This window comes from Aspergillus ibericus (genome assembly GCF_003184845.1).
Source record: "Aspergillus ibericus CBS 121593 unplaced genomic scaffold BO80scaffold_26, whole genome shotgun sequence".
NCBI classification, from domain to species: Eukaryota; Fungi; Ascomycota; class Eurotiomycetes; order Eurotiales; family Aspergillaceae; genus Aspergillus; species Aspergillus ibericus.
In genome coordinates this window covers 115,131-129,712 of record NW_020292124.1, presented here as the reverse complement: position 1 = coordinate 129,712, position 14,582 = coordinate 115,131, and the positions used below count along the sequence as shown (strand labels likewise).

Below are 14,582 nucleotides of genomic sequence, written 5' to 3'. Positions count from 1 at the left end.
TCTCTCTTTTTCTCTTGGTCGGGGGTCCGACCGGCAGCGACGCCTCAGGAGTTCAGCTGCGTCTAGGGGTACGGACTACGGGGTGGTCGATTACACTTTAGGTAAGAAGGGACCGATCGGACTGGAGTCCCAGCTGCGTCCTGCATAGTAGAGATGACCTATGTATGTTTAATCCAAGTGCGGCTGGAGGGTACCCTGGCACGTGAGCATGACGGGCCAATGCGGTAGCTTAGATAACAACTGACTCAGCAGGCGGCTCTGGGAACTACTATGGAGTTAGTAGTGAGCTGCCTAGTTATCACTCTCCCAGGGACAGTCAAAGTCTCTAGAGGATCAATTACCTTTCCATAGAACCCCCGGCGGTTTGAATAACGAGGTTAGTTATTGATGCCCGAATTTCAGCGTGGTCACCGACTTTTCTGCACCAGGAGAGCTAATGGACCGAGCTACCGCCTCTCACTATCTGCTCCTCGTGCTAACACACGCCCCCAACACTTTCAAACCCACGTAGCCGATCCACCGCATTAGATCTTCATGATCACCCAACAGCAGGGCATCATTGACTAGATATCCGTACTCTGTACGGCGTAACGATATAAATGAAAGAGGTGATTGTGTGCGAGACCAGCCACCAGCCACCCCGCAGGCCAAGAGCCATGAATAATGAAACGCTAGTCCGTAGCTAACCCTTTGGGTCACGTAAAGGCCCAAAGACTGCCAATCGAGTGCGAAAGGCGTCACCGGAACAGCGATCCATGCCATCTGGCTGGTTCTGCTCAGTCGCGGAGAATGATAGCCACCGGCGGATATCCCTTGATGGGCCTCGCGGCAGATGAGTTGGTCATTGGGCTGCCTGACGCCGCCCCGTGATATTACCGCCGGTTGCCCCGAGAGACACGGCACCGTAAACATGACAGTGTCAGCCATCTCCATTCCAGAGCGAAGCTTGTGGTCAACTCCACCAGATCCGGCTCAATCGTACTGCTTTCCCCATTCCCTCCCTGGATTCTGGTCTTTCTCTTTGCTCTCCGGGGACATCTAGGTTGCCGTCTTCGTTCGGTTTTCAGTCACCGTGGGGTTTTCGTATTGCTCGGCGCTGTGACAGCCGGCTCTGCGTTATCCTTCAAATTGTCTTGATCCCTTGATGCCCATAAATCAATGAGCAAAGGCTGGCCGACGCTCGACACGCTTACGGGAATATAATCCGACAAAAATGCCAGGAACAGTTGCAGAGGGGCCAACAGTGGCCATGTCCTGTATGGTGTCTCATGAAGATGTATTAGCTGGGGTCATGCTGAGCTAACGCCTTCGTCTCTACAGTCGCCAATAATTTCTGGGGCAAGGATGACGCCGGAGTTGGGCCAATGTTGGACCGAATGCACACCTCTAAAGTATCTTGCGATGAGTTAAAAACTTTCTACAACAGTCCGTCATCCAATATTCGTTACAGTTTGGGAGGGGCACTCAGGTTCTAACAAGTCCAACAGTTCGAGCTGCCATTGAAGATGAGTACGCGCGCAAGCTTCTGGCACTATGTCGCAAGCCACTAGGGTCAACAGAGATGGGTTCGCTCCGCACCTCGTTTGATACGGTTCGTGGGGAAACCGAGGCCATTGCCAAGGCCCACGCAGCAATCGCGGGCCAAATGAAGAGGGAGCTGGAGGAGCCATTGGTTGCCTTCGCAGGCGGTTCCAAGGAGCGAAGAAAGATCATTCAAACAGGTATTGAACGATTACTCAAAACTAAAATCCAACAGACTCAAACAGTAAATAAGGTAAGTTACTCGGCGGCTAAGAACAGGATTGAAATACTGAGTTGCCGCAGACCAGAGATCGATATGAGCAAGATTGCTTAAGAATCAAGGGATATCTTGCACAAGGGCACATGGTCATGGGCCACGAAGAGCGTAAGAACAAAGCAAAGTTGGAGAAGACGCAAATACAACTTGCATCCAGCAGCAGCGAGTATGAAGCAGCTATCAAAGTCCTCGAGGAGACTACTGTGCGATGGAATAAAGAATGGAAATCAGCTTGCGATGTATGTGTGGCATACAAACTATACCCATCTACTGATGCCTGAAAGCTGATAACGCATGCCAGAAATTTCAAGATCTTGAGGAGGAAAGACTGGACTTTACGAAGAGCAGCCTGTGGACGTATGCAAATATTGCATCGACTGTCTGTGTTAGCGACGATGCGGTATGTTCACGATCAGAAAACCGCTGGATTTCCACTGACGCTTGCTAGTCTTGCGAGAAAGTCCGTCTTTCTCTGGAAGATTGTGAGGTCGAAAAGGATATCATCTTCTTCATCAAAGAGAAAGGAACTGGGCAGGACATCCCTGACCCGCCCAGGTTCATCAACTTCTGTCGAGGCGACATCAACGATACGAGCTCGGAAGCATCTGAAGAAGAAGGGTACTCTGTAGCCCAGTTCCAGCGAACGATAAATCCGGCGTATCGCACTTCATCACCCCAGCCTTCATCCTATGAGGCGCAAATTGACCCTGATGCCGAAATTGCAGCTAAGATCAACGGTCCTCCGACTCCTACAAGCAGGGAAACCACAGTCACTCCGCAAAAGGCACAACAGCAACCGATGCAGCACCCCGTACAGAAACATGTTCAGCAGCCTATGCAGCAACCGCCGCAGCAACCAATACAACAGCCTGTGCATCAGCCGCCAATGCAGCAGCCAGTGCAGCCGCCGATGCAGCCAGCCGTGCAGCAAGCTATTCCCCAACCGATGTCTCAGCCAATGCAACCGCCGATGCAACAACCCGCTCCCTTGGATCTACGACGCGGGGGACAACTTCCGCCAAACTACGACCCCAATCAGCATGGCGAGATCACAAAGGTGCCACACAATGCCTACCCAACAGACGGCATGACCATGTTTTGCAGGACAGGTCCACCATCGGAGCGCAGCTCGGGAACAAACAGCGCTTATCGCCCATCAAGCCGTGATTCCCAAAGCGAGGTCTCCAACCCAACGTCGATGTCCAGTCAAGAGCCGTCAAGCGCCAGACAATCTCCTACGAAGCCCACGAATGGCGTCGCTCTTCCAGGTCTTGGGGGAGACAAACAAGTTCAGAAGAAGAGGAGCGCATTCTTCAGCAACAGTCCCTTCCGACGCAAGAGTCGCCATGATAAAGACCGCCACTCTGGGCCATCCCAGGCACCTTCTCGTGGCACCTGGGAGTCCCCGTCAAAGCAAATTAGCCCGACCAAAGCTTCCCACTCCCAGCAACCTATCGCTATGCCCGACCCGAACCGAGTATCTGGAAGCCTGGAGCCCGTGGATCCTAGGGCAAACTTTCAACTTAATGTTGGAAACAATGTCTTCGACGTGGAGTCCCCAGACAAGGATAAGAAAGCATCCCAGCCCCAGGCTGCCAAAAGTGAAGAGGAGCTAGACCCTATCGCGCGAGCCCTCGCAGATCTCAAAGTGGCAGGGAAACAATCGACCACCCGCGTATCTGCCGACAGATACCACGGCATTTCTACTCCAGTGCCATCGGTAGCTCCTATTCCCGGATCTGTGGCCACTCCACCACCGTCTTATAATGACTCGTCCCTCAAGCGCCTGGACGCTCCACAACCCGCTTTCACATCGGCACAGATGCAAAAGACAACTCAAAGATACACCGGCCAGGGCCAGAGCGTGCATCGGGGCTCGAGCAAACCTCCCTCGTTGTCAAGTCGACACAGTGGACAGTCCCAGGAGGTTCCTCGCGCTCGGTCGCCTGCTACAAGGCGAAGTGCAAGCCCCAATGTCAGCCCTCGGGTGGACACGCGCATGGGCCAGTACAGCAGAGCGGCAAGCCCCAGTCCATCCTCGTATCAGTCAAATAGCATGAAGGGCCGGTATAGCCAATCTCCAACCATGGCGACTCCTCCGCAACGTCCCGTGGATGCGGCCTCATCCGCGGATTACGCCAGGCGAGGGTCTTCGCGTGCCGTGTCTCCTCAGCCTCAATACCGGCAATCTCCCACCATGGCATCCCGCGCGGTGTCCCCGCAGCCACAGTACAGGCAGGCTCAAAACACGATGCCCCGTGCTGTATCGCCTCAGCCACAATTCAGGCAGCAAGCCCGGCCTTCCAGCGCTGGAGGCATGGAGCTTCAGCTGTCCGGACCACCCGACATGTATGCTGGCAGTCGTGACGGGTACGGCTCTCGGCGCGGCAGCGGTAGACCAATGTCATACTATGATGACGCCGCGAGTGTTAGGAGCCGGTCCAGGAGCCGGACAGTTGCAGTTGCTGATCCCAGCCGACAATTCAGTCGCGACGGTCGACCCATCCTACATTTCGGTAAGCACCCTCCCTACTTCATAACCACCAACATCAGCTAACCCTTCTCCAGCACGAGCCATGTACAGCTACACCGCCGCCATCCCCGAAGAGCTCGGCTTCAGCAAAGGCGACGTCTTATCCGTGATCCGCCTCCAAGACGACGGCTGGTGGGAAGCTGAAATCACCACTGCCCGGGGTCGACCCGGTCTGGTACCAAGCAACTATCTGCAAATCATCTAAACGACAACATCAACAGTCAATGCCCGTCTCATGAACCAACCAAAACCACCTACGACCCAAGCATGTCCTACCTAATCACGCGTTCATGATCATGATACCAAATTGTGTTCATTTCCTTTCCCCGTCATCCAATCCCTCTCTAATCTTCTGTGGCCACCACAACCCCCCTCCCCTTCCCTTCACCGGACATTCTTTGCCCTTTCCCCCGTCCTTCACCTAGTCAAACTTGGTTTTTACCCTGGTGGTCCCCTACACCGTCTGTTGGTTCCAGTTCGGTCGTTACCGAGAATTCGCGATACCTGGCGTCTATCTGATTGTCTAATACGTTGATGTCTTTCTTTGGAGATACTGGATCTTTGTTTTGTTTCTGATGTCCCCGGCTGTTCTTTATCTCTTGCTTTTTAGCTACATTGCGGTATCTGAATAATGAGTTCTGGAGTATGGTTGCATTTAGCTCCTGCGTATACGTACTAAGCCTGCGTGCTCGTCCTTGAATATCTATCCATACTCTGCATTGCATTCGTAGATAATAATGCTATGAATATGACCATGGATGACTCGGGAAATAAAAGAAACAAAGACGAAAAATGGGGCGAAATCTATCGCAGTACGGGTAGCAGAACAAATATTGAAAAAAAGAGGGGGGGGGGGGAGCAGGGTAATATCAAAGAAAGAAAAGAAAGCAAATATACTTCCTGTCAAAAAGGAAACCAAAACCAAAATACCTTCTTTGAAACGCCAAGTGACCTGAAAAGTAATACCGCAAACTGGCCCCAAAACATATGTTATACATGGGTAATAAAGAAATCCTAGCCTTCTCGACCGGGACAAGAAGAAGAAAAGGGAAAAAGAAACAGTCCGAGTTCAGCAAGCTATCCACCACCCTAGTCAAGGTCATGCTTCCCATCCAAATATGGAATCCACCGTTCAAAACCAGCAATATCAAGGTTGCTTGCTACCGTCCACCAATTAGTCGGCACGACCGCATCCATCCACCATACACTTAAACCCCCGTGGGCTGCGAAGACAATACAGTCTTCCATCTTTGCAGTAGGGCTGGGTACAAGCATGATACCCAGTGATGGATATCCTGTCCCAGATTATTCCAGTCGGGATTTTCTTCAAGAGATGAGGCTGGAAGGAGTCACAGCCCCCGTTGGTGTCGGATGGGGCCAGAAGTGCGGCTGCTGCCTTTGCGATGTGGCAAGCTAGGAAGACATGGTCGTTGATGTGCCCGCAGGTATTTGAAACGCGCTGGACATGGCACATGATCAAGAGGGGTGGTCGATGTATCTAGTAGTGTGTCTATTGTATAGAAGACGCAATTGGCGTCATCGGACTGCTTAAGGTCAGGGCGGGTCTTTTGTTCGACAGCGGTAGAGTCTCTTGGTTCGGGTATTGATCTTCCGTTCGAATGAAGGAGATATTTCGCGGATTGTCGCATTGGCGGGCCTGCGGAAGTGTGAGCTGAGGAGTATAAGTTTACCTGCTCTGGGCTCAAAGGCGCATCTTAACAAGCAAAGATGGTGAATTAGTGAAGGCCGCCAAATGCAGTCCTATTTCACAGACGCTGTGAATCTTCATGTTCGGCATCACTACACATTGGATAGCCCGATAACGCTTCACAATAATAAAGACAGCTATAAGCCATCTTGAAAAGTAGACTTTGAATAGTCATAATAGAGCATTGAAGAGATATTACAATTCAAGTGAAGACGATAAACAAATGAAAGGTAACAGAAATACATAGCAGAGTATTATGCACGCTGGACATGTGGACGGCATATTATAAACACATAGAAGGCTCCGTATTATGTTCAACTGACACTGTACAATGGAGGGCTCACCGATCCATGGTCAGACTTATCCGGCCAAGGTGGCTTGAAAGCCTGCGTCGGGCGCCGATATTAAGACGAGTTCATTCATCATCAACGAAAGAATTGGCGAGGCGACCAAAAAGTGGGACTTCGAAGTGTTCGAGTGTGTCGACTAAGATATGATCAGCTATTGTTTTTTATGCGCAACCACCACACTCACCGTCTCGATAGGCACGCATGCTCAGAAAACCGATCATTACGAGATCGCAAATAAACAGTACCCAGGATAAGAAGCTCGACCAAGAGAAGATTAAGTGGAAAATCTGAAGAGCATTAGAGATGCCATGGACGCAGCCGGAGGAGTGGCGTGACTTACAAACATGACGGTGAAAAGCATGCTTGACTGCCAGGCGTGGAAGCTAAAACAGGTCAGAAAGTCTAGAGAGAAGAGGTTCTTGAGCCTGGTGGATAAAGCCTACCGGACATAGTCACTCTTGTGTTCTACCAGGAGAAGAAAGACACCACCCGCGGGAGGGAGAAGCAGATATGCCAGCATAGCTTCAACATCCATGCGGATGGGGAGACTGGTGTCAAAAGCTCCCAGGTTCCACCGCCCACTCTCCACATCATTCCCGAAGCCCGTGTTTCCATGTCCACTGGTATCTATATGGCCAGCACCAGCGAACTGACTGGGAGATGGGAGCCCCGGGGAAGCGAGTCCGGGGACGGGAGGAGACCCACGAGGGGACCGGACATTGGGGGACTTGACGCGATTCGCGTCGGCCAGCGACGGCGAGAAGGCGCGTTCGACCTCGGGTGACTCGTCCTGGTAGGGAGCAAAGTTCATCTTGCGCGGGGGAGGGAGATGCGGACGAATGCAAGAGAGCAGAAGGCAACGTCGTTTCACGGGAGACGCGCTTATCGGCCAACCGTAGCTTTATCGGTACCTCCGCCTTGGCGCTGCAGTTCGTCGCCTCAGGCAGACAACTGCCCCGCCGTGGATTGAACGATGGAGGATGGATCGTGTTTACTTCCCGTCTCGCCTCGCCTTGCTTTGCCTCGCGTTTCGGCGCGTCATCTTGGGTATCATCATATCATCACTGTCATTGGCTTTCGTCTGAGGTTCTTTCTCGTACTGTACATGTTGGTCACCGCCTCTACGCCCTGCCACGCCCACGCGCAATTCCTGTACCCCGCGCAATCCCACTGGCCGGTCTACGCGTCGTGGAGGTCGTTGATGATTTGCCAGCCGTTGACGATGCGGTCGTTCTCGTAGTGCAGGAGCTTGTCCCTGAGTATGAGACACTTGGGGTCCTTCCCAGACCGCTACGCACTACCTTTCCGCGAGTGGCTCCACGCGTAGTGCGGGTGCCCGCAGCCAGCGTCCTCTTTCGCTGGTCCTCTTCAGCCTTTCGGGCAGCAGCCTCCCTTTTCTGTTGAAGTTCACGCTCACGTCTTTCTGCAGCCTGTTGCCGGAGGAGTTCTTCGTTCTCCATTTCGGCCACATCTTGGACCGCGCCTTGCCAGTTGGGATTGAGGATTAGCCGCTGGTTGTGTTCCGTTTGGGAGAGGATCCGAGTCCAAGTATTGAGTAATGTAGAAGCAGAGTCTAGGGTTCGCGAGACGGTCTATAGATCATCGCTGGTCAGCAATCGCAATGGAAGCACCCAGTAGCAGGAAGGGGGGATATAGACATACATCCATGTTTCCCTTGGCACAATCGAGACTTCCTAGCAGACCCTCGATAACCTGGTTGATCTTGCGGACACTCTCTAGTTCACTGCGCAACGCAGCCTCCCGTGCCTCCTGGCGGTCAAACAACGTTTCGCCTCCGTCGTGAGGAATGGTGGGTTCCGGCGACAAACTCTCTTCTTTGACAACCCTGTGATGTAGCTTTTTATTTCCGCGTTTGGAAGGGGAATTCCAGAGATCTTCTGTGTCATCGTCGGAAAGTTGGAGCCTGTCCATTTCCTCTGCGGTGGTACGGAGTGTCATGGTGCGTGGGTGGTGGGTGGTGATGATGATGGGAAAGGCCGGAGAAAACAATGAAAATGAGCGGTAGTTGTTTGTTTGATCAGGAACTTGGAGGGAACCAAAGTCGCAGCAACAACAACAGCTGGCGGAGGGAAAGCAGCCAATGGCGAGAGGGACGGGAGAAAGCCGATCGACCGCTAAGTATCGTGGGGCAATTTCAGCCACTGGATTAAATGGATGACGGAGAGACAAAAGGTAGTTACGGATGTCGCTAGTAACGCGAGACTAACAGGCTGGCGGCCTGAAAGCACGGCGGGCAGCGGAAGATTAAAAGGTGTGGCTGGGCATTCCGTCGCGCCTCGCTTCGGTCGGCCATCCACTTCTCAGTCTCTCTCCCCTTCCCCAGTTCTCCTCCCTCACATCCACATCCACTTTTACCACTACGCCTTCTTGGTTTATGACATCCACGCCATTGGTCTCGTTCTCTTCGCTCTGCTAATTCGATATCCACGCGCTCCGTCATATTACTCCCGCCGTTGGTTAGCACGTTGTTGGTACCCGCTCTCCGGTCGGCTTGTGGCTCGTCGCGCGTTTTGCTCCCCTTGTGTCTCCCTTGGACTCGTCCCTAGCTGCGTCCCCTCGACCACCACTCTTATATATTCCAACTTCTTGGACCCATATCCGTTTGGCCAGCTGGTGCCTGCTGCCAATTTGGAGCTGCGGTTTTTGAGGCTGTCGACGCCCACCTAGGATCTATATCAGCGTGTTGACGTATCTTCCAAAATGGCGACCACACCACCACCCCCTTCGACGCTGCGAATGCCCCCTACTCCGCGACTTGGAGCCAAATATGATCAATACGAACCATATTCGACGCGATATTCGGCCAGGCTAGCTAGCCAACGCGCCTCCAGAGAGAGAGAGTCTCGTACGACTCCCCCGCCTAGTTTCCCGAGCTCGAAGACTGCGAAGAAGTACGACATCAATGAATCAGAGACCCTATCCCCACCTAGCTCAGTCCAGAGCTCTCTTCGGAAGCAGAGGTCGGCCCGAAACGCCGGGTTGTTCGCGACACATTCACTCGAGGACCCCTCCAGCACAGATGACTCGGACCCCTTCAGCGGCCCTGAACCTTCCTACATCCGTCATCAACCACGATCACTCCGACCGACCATGACCGACGGAATGCTGCCCACTCCGGCAAAGACGCCCCGAAAGAAGGCTGTCGCTGATGTTGGGAGCGCCGCACGAGTGCTCTTCCCTCCTCCCAGCTCCAAGAAGAAGACCAAGAAACACACGGGATTCTCGCTGGACAGTTTTAGCGAGGATAGCACTCGGGGTGGGTCTGAGATCCAAATTTACACCGACTCTCGTGACCGGATCCCAGAAGTCGACGAAAGTGAGGAGAATCCGTTCTACAAGAAACCCGTGGCTAGCAAGACAGCTACTCGCGCCCCAAGACGCAAAGAAAGCCGCCGTGACAAGGAAATCGACGACTCGATTGACCGTGAAGATGGCATGGTTTACGTTTTGTAAGTTCCCATCAGTTTTCTACCTATATCTGGCTTATGTTCTAACCATATCTCGCAGTCGCGGCAAGAAAATGTTCCGCAAGTTCACCGATGACCTGGAGAGCGACAGTGAAGATGATGATGACTTGGGCTTGTTGGCAGCCCGCCCGGACCTGATCGATTCGTCGATCACGGACAATGTGCGCCCTCTGACTCGCTCATCGATCAAGCCTCGTGTGCTGTTCCCCACTACAGAGGAACAGATTCCGCAAGAAACTCATCTGAGTGACGTGGATGAGGAGGCGGCCACTGATATCGAGGATCATCTACTCCATGATGAAACCGAAGAGGCTGAGGAACCTGCCGTCGATATGGAGATGCAGCAGCGACTAGTCACCCCTCCTCCTCATTCTACCATCGAAACCCCTGCATCGCCGGGCGCGACCATGCGGTCATTGCGTTCTCGAACCAAACGAGAGGGGCCGGACCATAGCGACACGCCCACAGTCTCCGAGACCAAGAAAAAGCGTGTTAGTCCTTTCGACGGCTGGCTGCGCAAGAAACAGACCCCTGCCGTGACTGGGACCAAGGCCAAGAAACGAGACGCCGAAGCTGCTGGCAGCCCCGGTGGCCCCGCTCCCAAGAAGTCTCGAAGCAATAAAATTACCGCGTCGTCCGTGTGAACACTTGAGCCCATGTACAAGGATACCGTGTATCTCAAGGGTAGAGTCCTGAAGCCGTCGGGAGCCGGGTGTTCTTTCTTTTCCTAATACTGCCGTCAAGGATTCTTTTCAAGAAACTCGACGAGCATCTTTGTTTACAGCGTTCTTATTTTTCTGATTTGATATTCACTGGCGTCCTTGAACTTCAGGTCGGCTGTCTTAGGTTTTTAATGTGTCCGACTGCCCTCGGTTTTCGTTTGTTTGATACCACCTACAAGGACAACATCTTTGTCTTGAACATACATGACTCGGTCAGTCGGCAAGGAAACAGGCGCGAATTGATGACTACTACATGGGACGGACGGATCGGGTAACCTGGCACATAAGGAGGAGTTTTGCTGGTTTTCTTATTTTGCGTCAACCCCTCTGATTTATGTCTTTCTTTCTTTGTTTTATCGGCGTGTTCTCTGCTCCCTTCGGCTAGTCGGGTCCATTATAGCCTGACCTTCGTTACTTAGCTAGCTTGAGACTACTCTCACCTACCCCGATACCAATGAATATGAAATTGTCATGTCATTTTTCTTTTCATTCTACGACTAACCGTGGTAAGGGATGGTGTATATTCATAACACCAGTATAAATATCATCTAGAAACCAGGAGTCGCTTGATATCGCGACGACTACACTGAGATACTCAACCCCGCACTCGCAAGAAACATCACACACACACCAAGGATAAGCTTTCCTAAAATCAGATTCAATGGATATCATAAATAAACAAAAGTTACTAATACACTTGCTCTCTCACACATAGTCTGCCAGAAGAGGAGGGACGTGGATGGAGAGAAGAAATGGGAATATTCATACACAGAGAGAATTAAGCAAAGGGAAGAAAGGAGTGATGGAAATATTTTAAGTGAGTAGGTAGGTAGGTAGTTCATGTGTGGTGGAAGTCAAAGTCAAGCGTTCATTCATTCGTTATGGGTTGGGTTGGGTTGGATTAGGGAAGGGAAATGAGTGAATTCCAATGCTCTCTGAGAGGTCCTGATGTGGGGTTTGAATTAAGTGAATGTTGTGGGTGGGATTGTGTCATTTCTTCCTGTTAACATGTTCTTTTTATCTTTGTTGGCTTTCTTAGGGGGCTGGTTGTCGCTCTGTGAAATGACTGATCCACTGGCGGTCAACTGGAGGGTATCTATGTTTCGTAACACTGAAAAGGTTTTCTTTTAGATGATGTCTAGTTCATCGTCGTCGTCATCATCATCATCGTTCATTGGCACCATGTCGGACTTTCCTCCCAGGCTATCGCGTCCGGCTTCCTTGATGCCATGAGATGTTATAAACCGGGTCTTTTTGATACTGCTGCTGCGGGGTCTGTCGCCGTCATGGGCGCGCTTCAATGGGCTCAGCTTTATGGTGTCTGCCCTTCTGAAGCTCGAGACGCCCAAATTATGAGCAGGAAGCGGATCCGCGGCGCCTTTCTTTGCCTGTTCGGATTTGGCATCGGGACGTGGGGATGAGACGTTTTCGCTATCGCGTGACCGAAGGTACTCAGCCCCGACGCCTCCAGGACGGGAGATCAGCCTGTGTGTGATATCGCGTTCGCGTTGCTTCTCCGCGAGGCGCTTGCGAAAGCGCTCTTCTTTGCTTTCCATACCACGGCCCATCATGCCAGCAGCGATAAACGGGTCGTCGCTATCCGCATCGATTAGACTTGCAGCAGATTGGCCACTCGGGAGGTGATGGAAGGACGGACCGCTGCCTCGGGACTTTGGAGCCGGTGCAACGTAGTAGGTGGATTGAGACTGATAGTCGTATCTGGCACCGTTCGGCTTCAATCCGTTCTGCGGACGGCCTTTCTTGTCCCCGCTGTAGAAGCCGGTCCGAGAGCCTGATCGGCCACCGGGCCCATACATGCCTGTGCCGCCATTCACGCCCATCCGATGTGCCTGTGTTCGACGGACTTGCAAGTCGACATGGAAGTCGCAAAATTCTGTCTTCCGGCCATCGACCCACGAGTGGCATGTCTTGCCGTCCTTCCTGACGGCCTTGCAGAACCCGATGTCTTGCGCGTAACCAACCTCTAGGATCTTATCGTCGGATGAAGAGATGGCGAGACTGAATTTGTTGGTGTCTATCTTGTTCTTAGGTGGTGGCATGATGGTAGGGTTTAAGATGGCAATGAGTATCCCTTCAGAGATTCTGTAGTAGCGTGGAAAGGCTGTATCGAAAAGAAAGAGATCGATCGTCCACTTCAAGTCTGTAAGGGTAATCACCATGTATTGGCTACTGTTGTTCGTGCCGTCGTCGAATGGATCAACCTCCTTCTTGGTCGCATTGCCGGGTTGTTTGATTTGCCTAGGCTCGGATTTCGACGCGACGATACCGAAGACCACAAAGTCCGTGTCGATGTCCTCCGGCAGCTCAAAGTCAGGTGCCTTCACTGTACGAAGCAGATCGGGAATCCGGAGAGCCTTCTTGTCTTCCAGAGTTCGAGTTAAGAACGAATGGGGTAAGATGCGGTTTGACAGGTGCAAGGAAGAGAAGGCCTCGAATTTGGAGGAGTCACCGCTCTTCTCGCCTTGGGACTCATCAGTAGCACTGTGCTGAGAGCTGCCAGGCACTTCTGACTCAGACTTCTGGTTTCGTCGGTGAAAGTACGGCCTGGAGTCTTTGGGTTCATTTTCATCATGTTTCCGCACGCTTGGGGTGATCTGGCTTTGACTCCTTTTCAGCGACGGTTTGAGGTTATTGTATGATCGTAGAACGTCGTCTCGACTAAAGCTTTCGGTTTGTCGAGTTCTCGTCGGTGATTTTGGGGCGTCTTTCCTTGCCTCAGCGGCTGCCTTGAAGGCCTCCACCTCGGCCTTGTCAATCTGGAATGCAGAGCTTCGATTTGCCTGTATCTGCTCTGCCCGCGCTGCTCGTTCTCTTCGAGATACCTCAACGGATCGACTCTCGGCCATTCGTTCACTGAAACTCTTAGGACGATTGCGTTCACCCACGGTTATTGCCTGCAAAAGATTGCCAGAATGAGAGACTAAACCATCTCGCGTCCCCGGCCTACTTGCTGGCTGACCTGCTCCCTTTGAGCTTGGTGGGCGCCTCAACGATACATCCCTGCTTCTGAGGCCTTTATCGATGCCCAACACATACCTCCGCGGAGACACGGGGTCTGTTGGCGGAGCAGGACGTCTTGTCGGTGACAAAGGAACCTGTACGTCATCGTGCTGGGCATCACTACTCGTCCGGTGTTCGTTCATGTTGCTCATCAACTGGTCATGGGCCTGTGAGGAACCGATTACTGAAGCGGGTCTAGCGAAGACCTCTCCGTCGTGCCTGTCAGGATTTGGCGTCCCCGTTTTCGCGCGGCTCTTCTGCAGTTGCTTGAGCTTGAGTCGGGCCTCAATGGCAGCCAGCTTCAATTGTAGTGTTTCTTCATCCTCGTCCTCCTCGCCATCATCCAGCCCATCGCTTAGAAGTTGTGATGCCTTGGATCGTAAGTCAGGAGTCGTGAGGGAGCGTTTCAGAGGCGAGCCCAGGTTTTCGCGCCGACGCTGCATGTCTTCATACCTCTTGCGACCATTCGGGGTACTCAAGAGGGCCTCCCGAGGGGACTTTGGCGGCCATGAGATTTCGGCCACTGTAACAGCCTCACGTCAGTCATTGCATGCCATTGGCGCAGAAAAATCTCGAGAGTAGCAAAAGACACTCACTTACTGCTTGTCACCGCATGCGCTGAATCAATTCTGTTCTGGTCCGGTCGAAAAATGTAGCAGTCAAATTCCGATCCGGTTACGTTATTCCCTCGATCGTACTACCCTTGCCATATTCGCCTGACGAAGGGATGCGGGGAAAGCTGTTGCTCTGGGGCTCTGGGATCGGGATACGGCCAGCAACAACTCATCCACCTGACGTGCAAGACTCTGGCGACGAAATAAAGGGGGCACCGGGACCGTCAGCCTGCATGCGATGAAACGCAAGGGAATGAAGTGAGCTGCAAGTCTGCAAGCGCCTTTAGCCTTTAGTTTCCTTCTCGCCCGCGGCCTGAGGCCCATGCCTGCCTGCCCGCTGACTGGTTC

At 52.6% G+C, this 14,582-nt stretch overlaps 6 protein-coding genes across 6 annotated transcripts; 2 read left to right on the top strand and 4 right to left on the bottom strand.

The window, feature by feature from the left end:
* Positions 1 to 166: 166 nt before the first annotated feature.
* BO80DRAFT_115665 (uncharacterized protein) lies at positions 167 to 830 on the bottom strand. Its single transcript, XM_025713446.1, has 2 exons — positions 342 to 830; positions 167 to 265 (listed from the first exon to the last, which is right to left on the bottom strand). Exon 1 carries the CDS (start codon positions 760 to 762, stop codon positions 460 to 462), a length of 303 nt encoding a protein of 100 aa, XP_025574110.1. The 5' UTR covers positions 763 to 830; the 3' UTR covers positions 167 to 265; positions 342 to 459.
* Positions 831 to 946: 116 nt separating this feature from the next.
* Positions 947 to 4,997, top strand: BO80DRAFT_384440 (formin-binding protein HOF1). The gene is made up of 7 exons (XM_025716950.1): positions 947 to 1,256; positions 1,321 to 1,425; positions 1,488 to 1,774; positions 1,825 to 2,037; positions 2,100 to 2,198; positions 2,247 to 4,314; positions 4,367 to 4,997. The coding sequence occupies exons 1-7, from the start codon at positions 1,214 to 1,216 to the stop codon at positions 4,534 to 4,536; spliced, it is 2,985 nt and encodes a 994-aa protein (XP_025574109.1). The 5' UTR covers positions 947 to 1,213; the 3' UTR covers positions 4,537 to 4,997.
* A 1,457-nt stretch (positions 4,998 to 6,454) lies between these two features.
* Positions 6,455 to 7,200, bottom strand: BO80DRAFT_358431 (uncharacterized protein; the record flags this gene model as incomplete). The annotated part of the gene is made up of 4 exons (XM_025715881.1): positions 6,455 to 6,525; positions 6,574 to 6,676; positions 6,730 to 6,772; positions 6,833 to 7,200. 4 exons carry the CDS (start codon positions 7,198 to 7,200, stop codon positions 6,455 to 6,457), a joined length of 585 nt encoding a protein of 194 aa, XP_025574108.1.
* Positions 7,201 to 7,413: 213 nt separating this feature from the next.
* BO80DRAFT_384435 (DASH complex subunit DUO1) lies at positions 7,414 to 8,610 on the bottom strand. Its single transcript, XM_025716949.1, has 2 exons — positions 8,052 to 8,610; positions 7,414 to 7,981 (listed from the first exon to the last, which is right to left on the bottom strand). The coding sequence occupies exons 1-2, from the start codon at positions 8,346 to 8,348 to the stop codon at positions 7,511 to 7,513; spliced, it is 768 nt and encodes a 255-aa protein (XP_025574107.1). The 5' UTR covers positions 8,349 to 8,610; the 3' UTR covers positions 7,414 to 7,510.
* Positions 8,611 to 8,980: 370 nt separating this feature from the next.
* Positions 8,981 to 10,803, top strand: BO80DRAFT_115578 (uncharacterized protein). The gene is made up of 2 exons (XM_025713445.1): positions 8,981 to 9,859; positions 9,918 to 10,803. Exons 1-2 carry the CDS (start codon positions 9,111 to 9,113, stop codon positions 10,519 to 10,521), a joined length of 1,353 nt encoding a protein of 450 aa, XP_025574106.1. The 5' UTR covers positions 8,981 to 9,110; the 3' UTR covers positions 10,522 to 10,803.
* A 442-nt stretch (positions 10,804 to 11,245) lies between these two features.
* BO80DRAFT_409439 (Mcm10/DnaG-type zinc finger protein) lies at positions 11,246 to 14,479 on the bottom strand. The gene is made up of 2 exons (XM_025717886.1): positions 14,217 to 14,479; positions 11,246 to 14,143 (listed from the first exon to the last, which is right to left on the bottom strand). Coding segments are annotated over exons 1-2 (2,418 nt in total). The 5' UTR covers positions 14,218 to 14,479; the 3' UTR covers positions 11,246 to 11,726.
* Between the last annotated feature and the right edge of the window lie 103 nt (positions 14,480 to 14,582).

What these genes read in the sequence shown, in the direction of transcription:
- BO80DRAFT_384435 (XM_025716949.1), bottom strand. Translation starts at nt 8,348, where the DNA reads ATGACACTCCGTACCACCGCAGAGGAAATGGACAGGCTCCAACTTTCC. An exon ending in GTGCCAAGGGAAACATGGAT is followed by an intron (nt 7,982 to 8,051) that starts GTATGTCTATAT and finishes GATGATCTATAG; the next exon opens with ACCGTCTCGCGAACCCTAGA.
- BO80DRAFT_115578 (XM_025713445.1), top strand. Translation starts at nt 9,111, where the DNA reads ATGGCGACCACACCACCACCCCCTTCGACGCTGCGAATGCCCCCTACT. An exon ending in GATGGCATGGTTTACGTTTT is followed by an intron (nt 9,860 to 9,917) that starts GTAAGTTCCCAT and finishes CATATCTCGCAG; the next exon opens with TCGCGGCAAGAAAATGTTCC.
- BO80DRAFT_115665 (XM_025713446.1), bottom strand. Translation starts at nt 762, where the DNA reads ATGGCATGGATCGCTGTTCCGGTGACGCCTTTCGCACTCGATTGGCAG.
- BO80DRAFT_384440 (XM_025716950.1), top strand. Translation starts at nt 1,214, where the DNA reads ATGCCAGGAACAGTTGCAGAGGGGCCAACAGTGGCCATGTCCT. An exon ending in GTTAAAAACTTTCTACAACA is followed by an intron (nt 1,426 to 1,487) that starts GTCCGTCATCCA and finishes CAAGTCCAACAG; the next exon opens with TTCGAGCTGCCATTGAAGAT. An exon ending in AATGGAAATCAGCTTGCGAT is followed by an intron (nt 2,038 to 2,099) that starts GTATGTGTGGCA and finishes AACGCATGCCAG; the next exon opens with AAATTTCAAGATCTTGAGGA.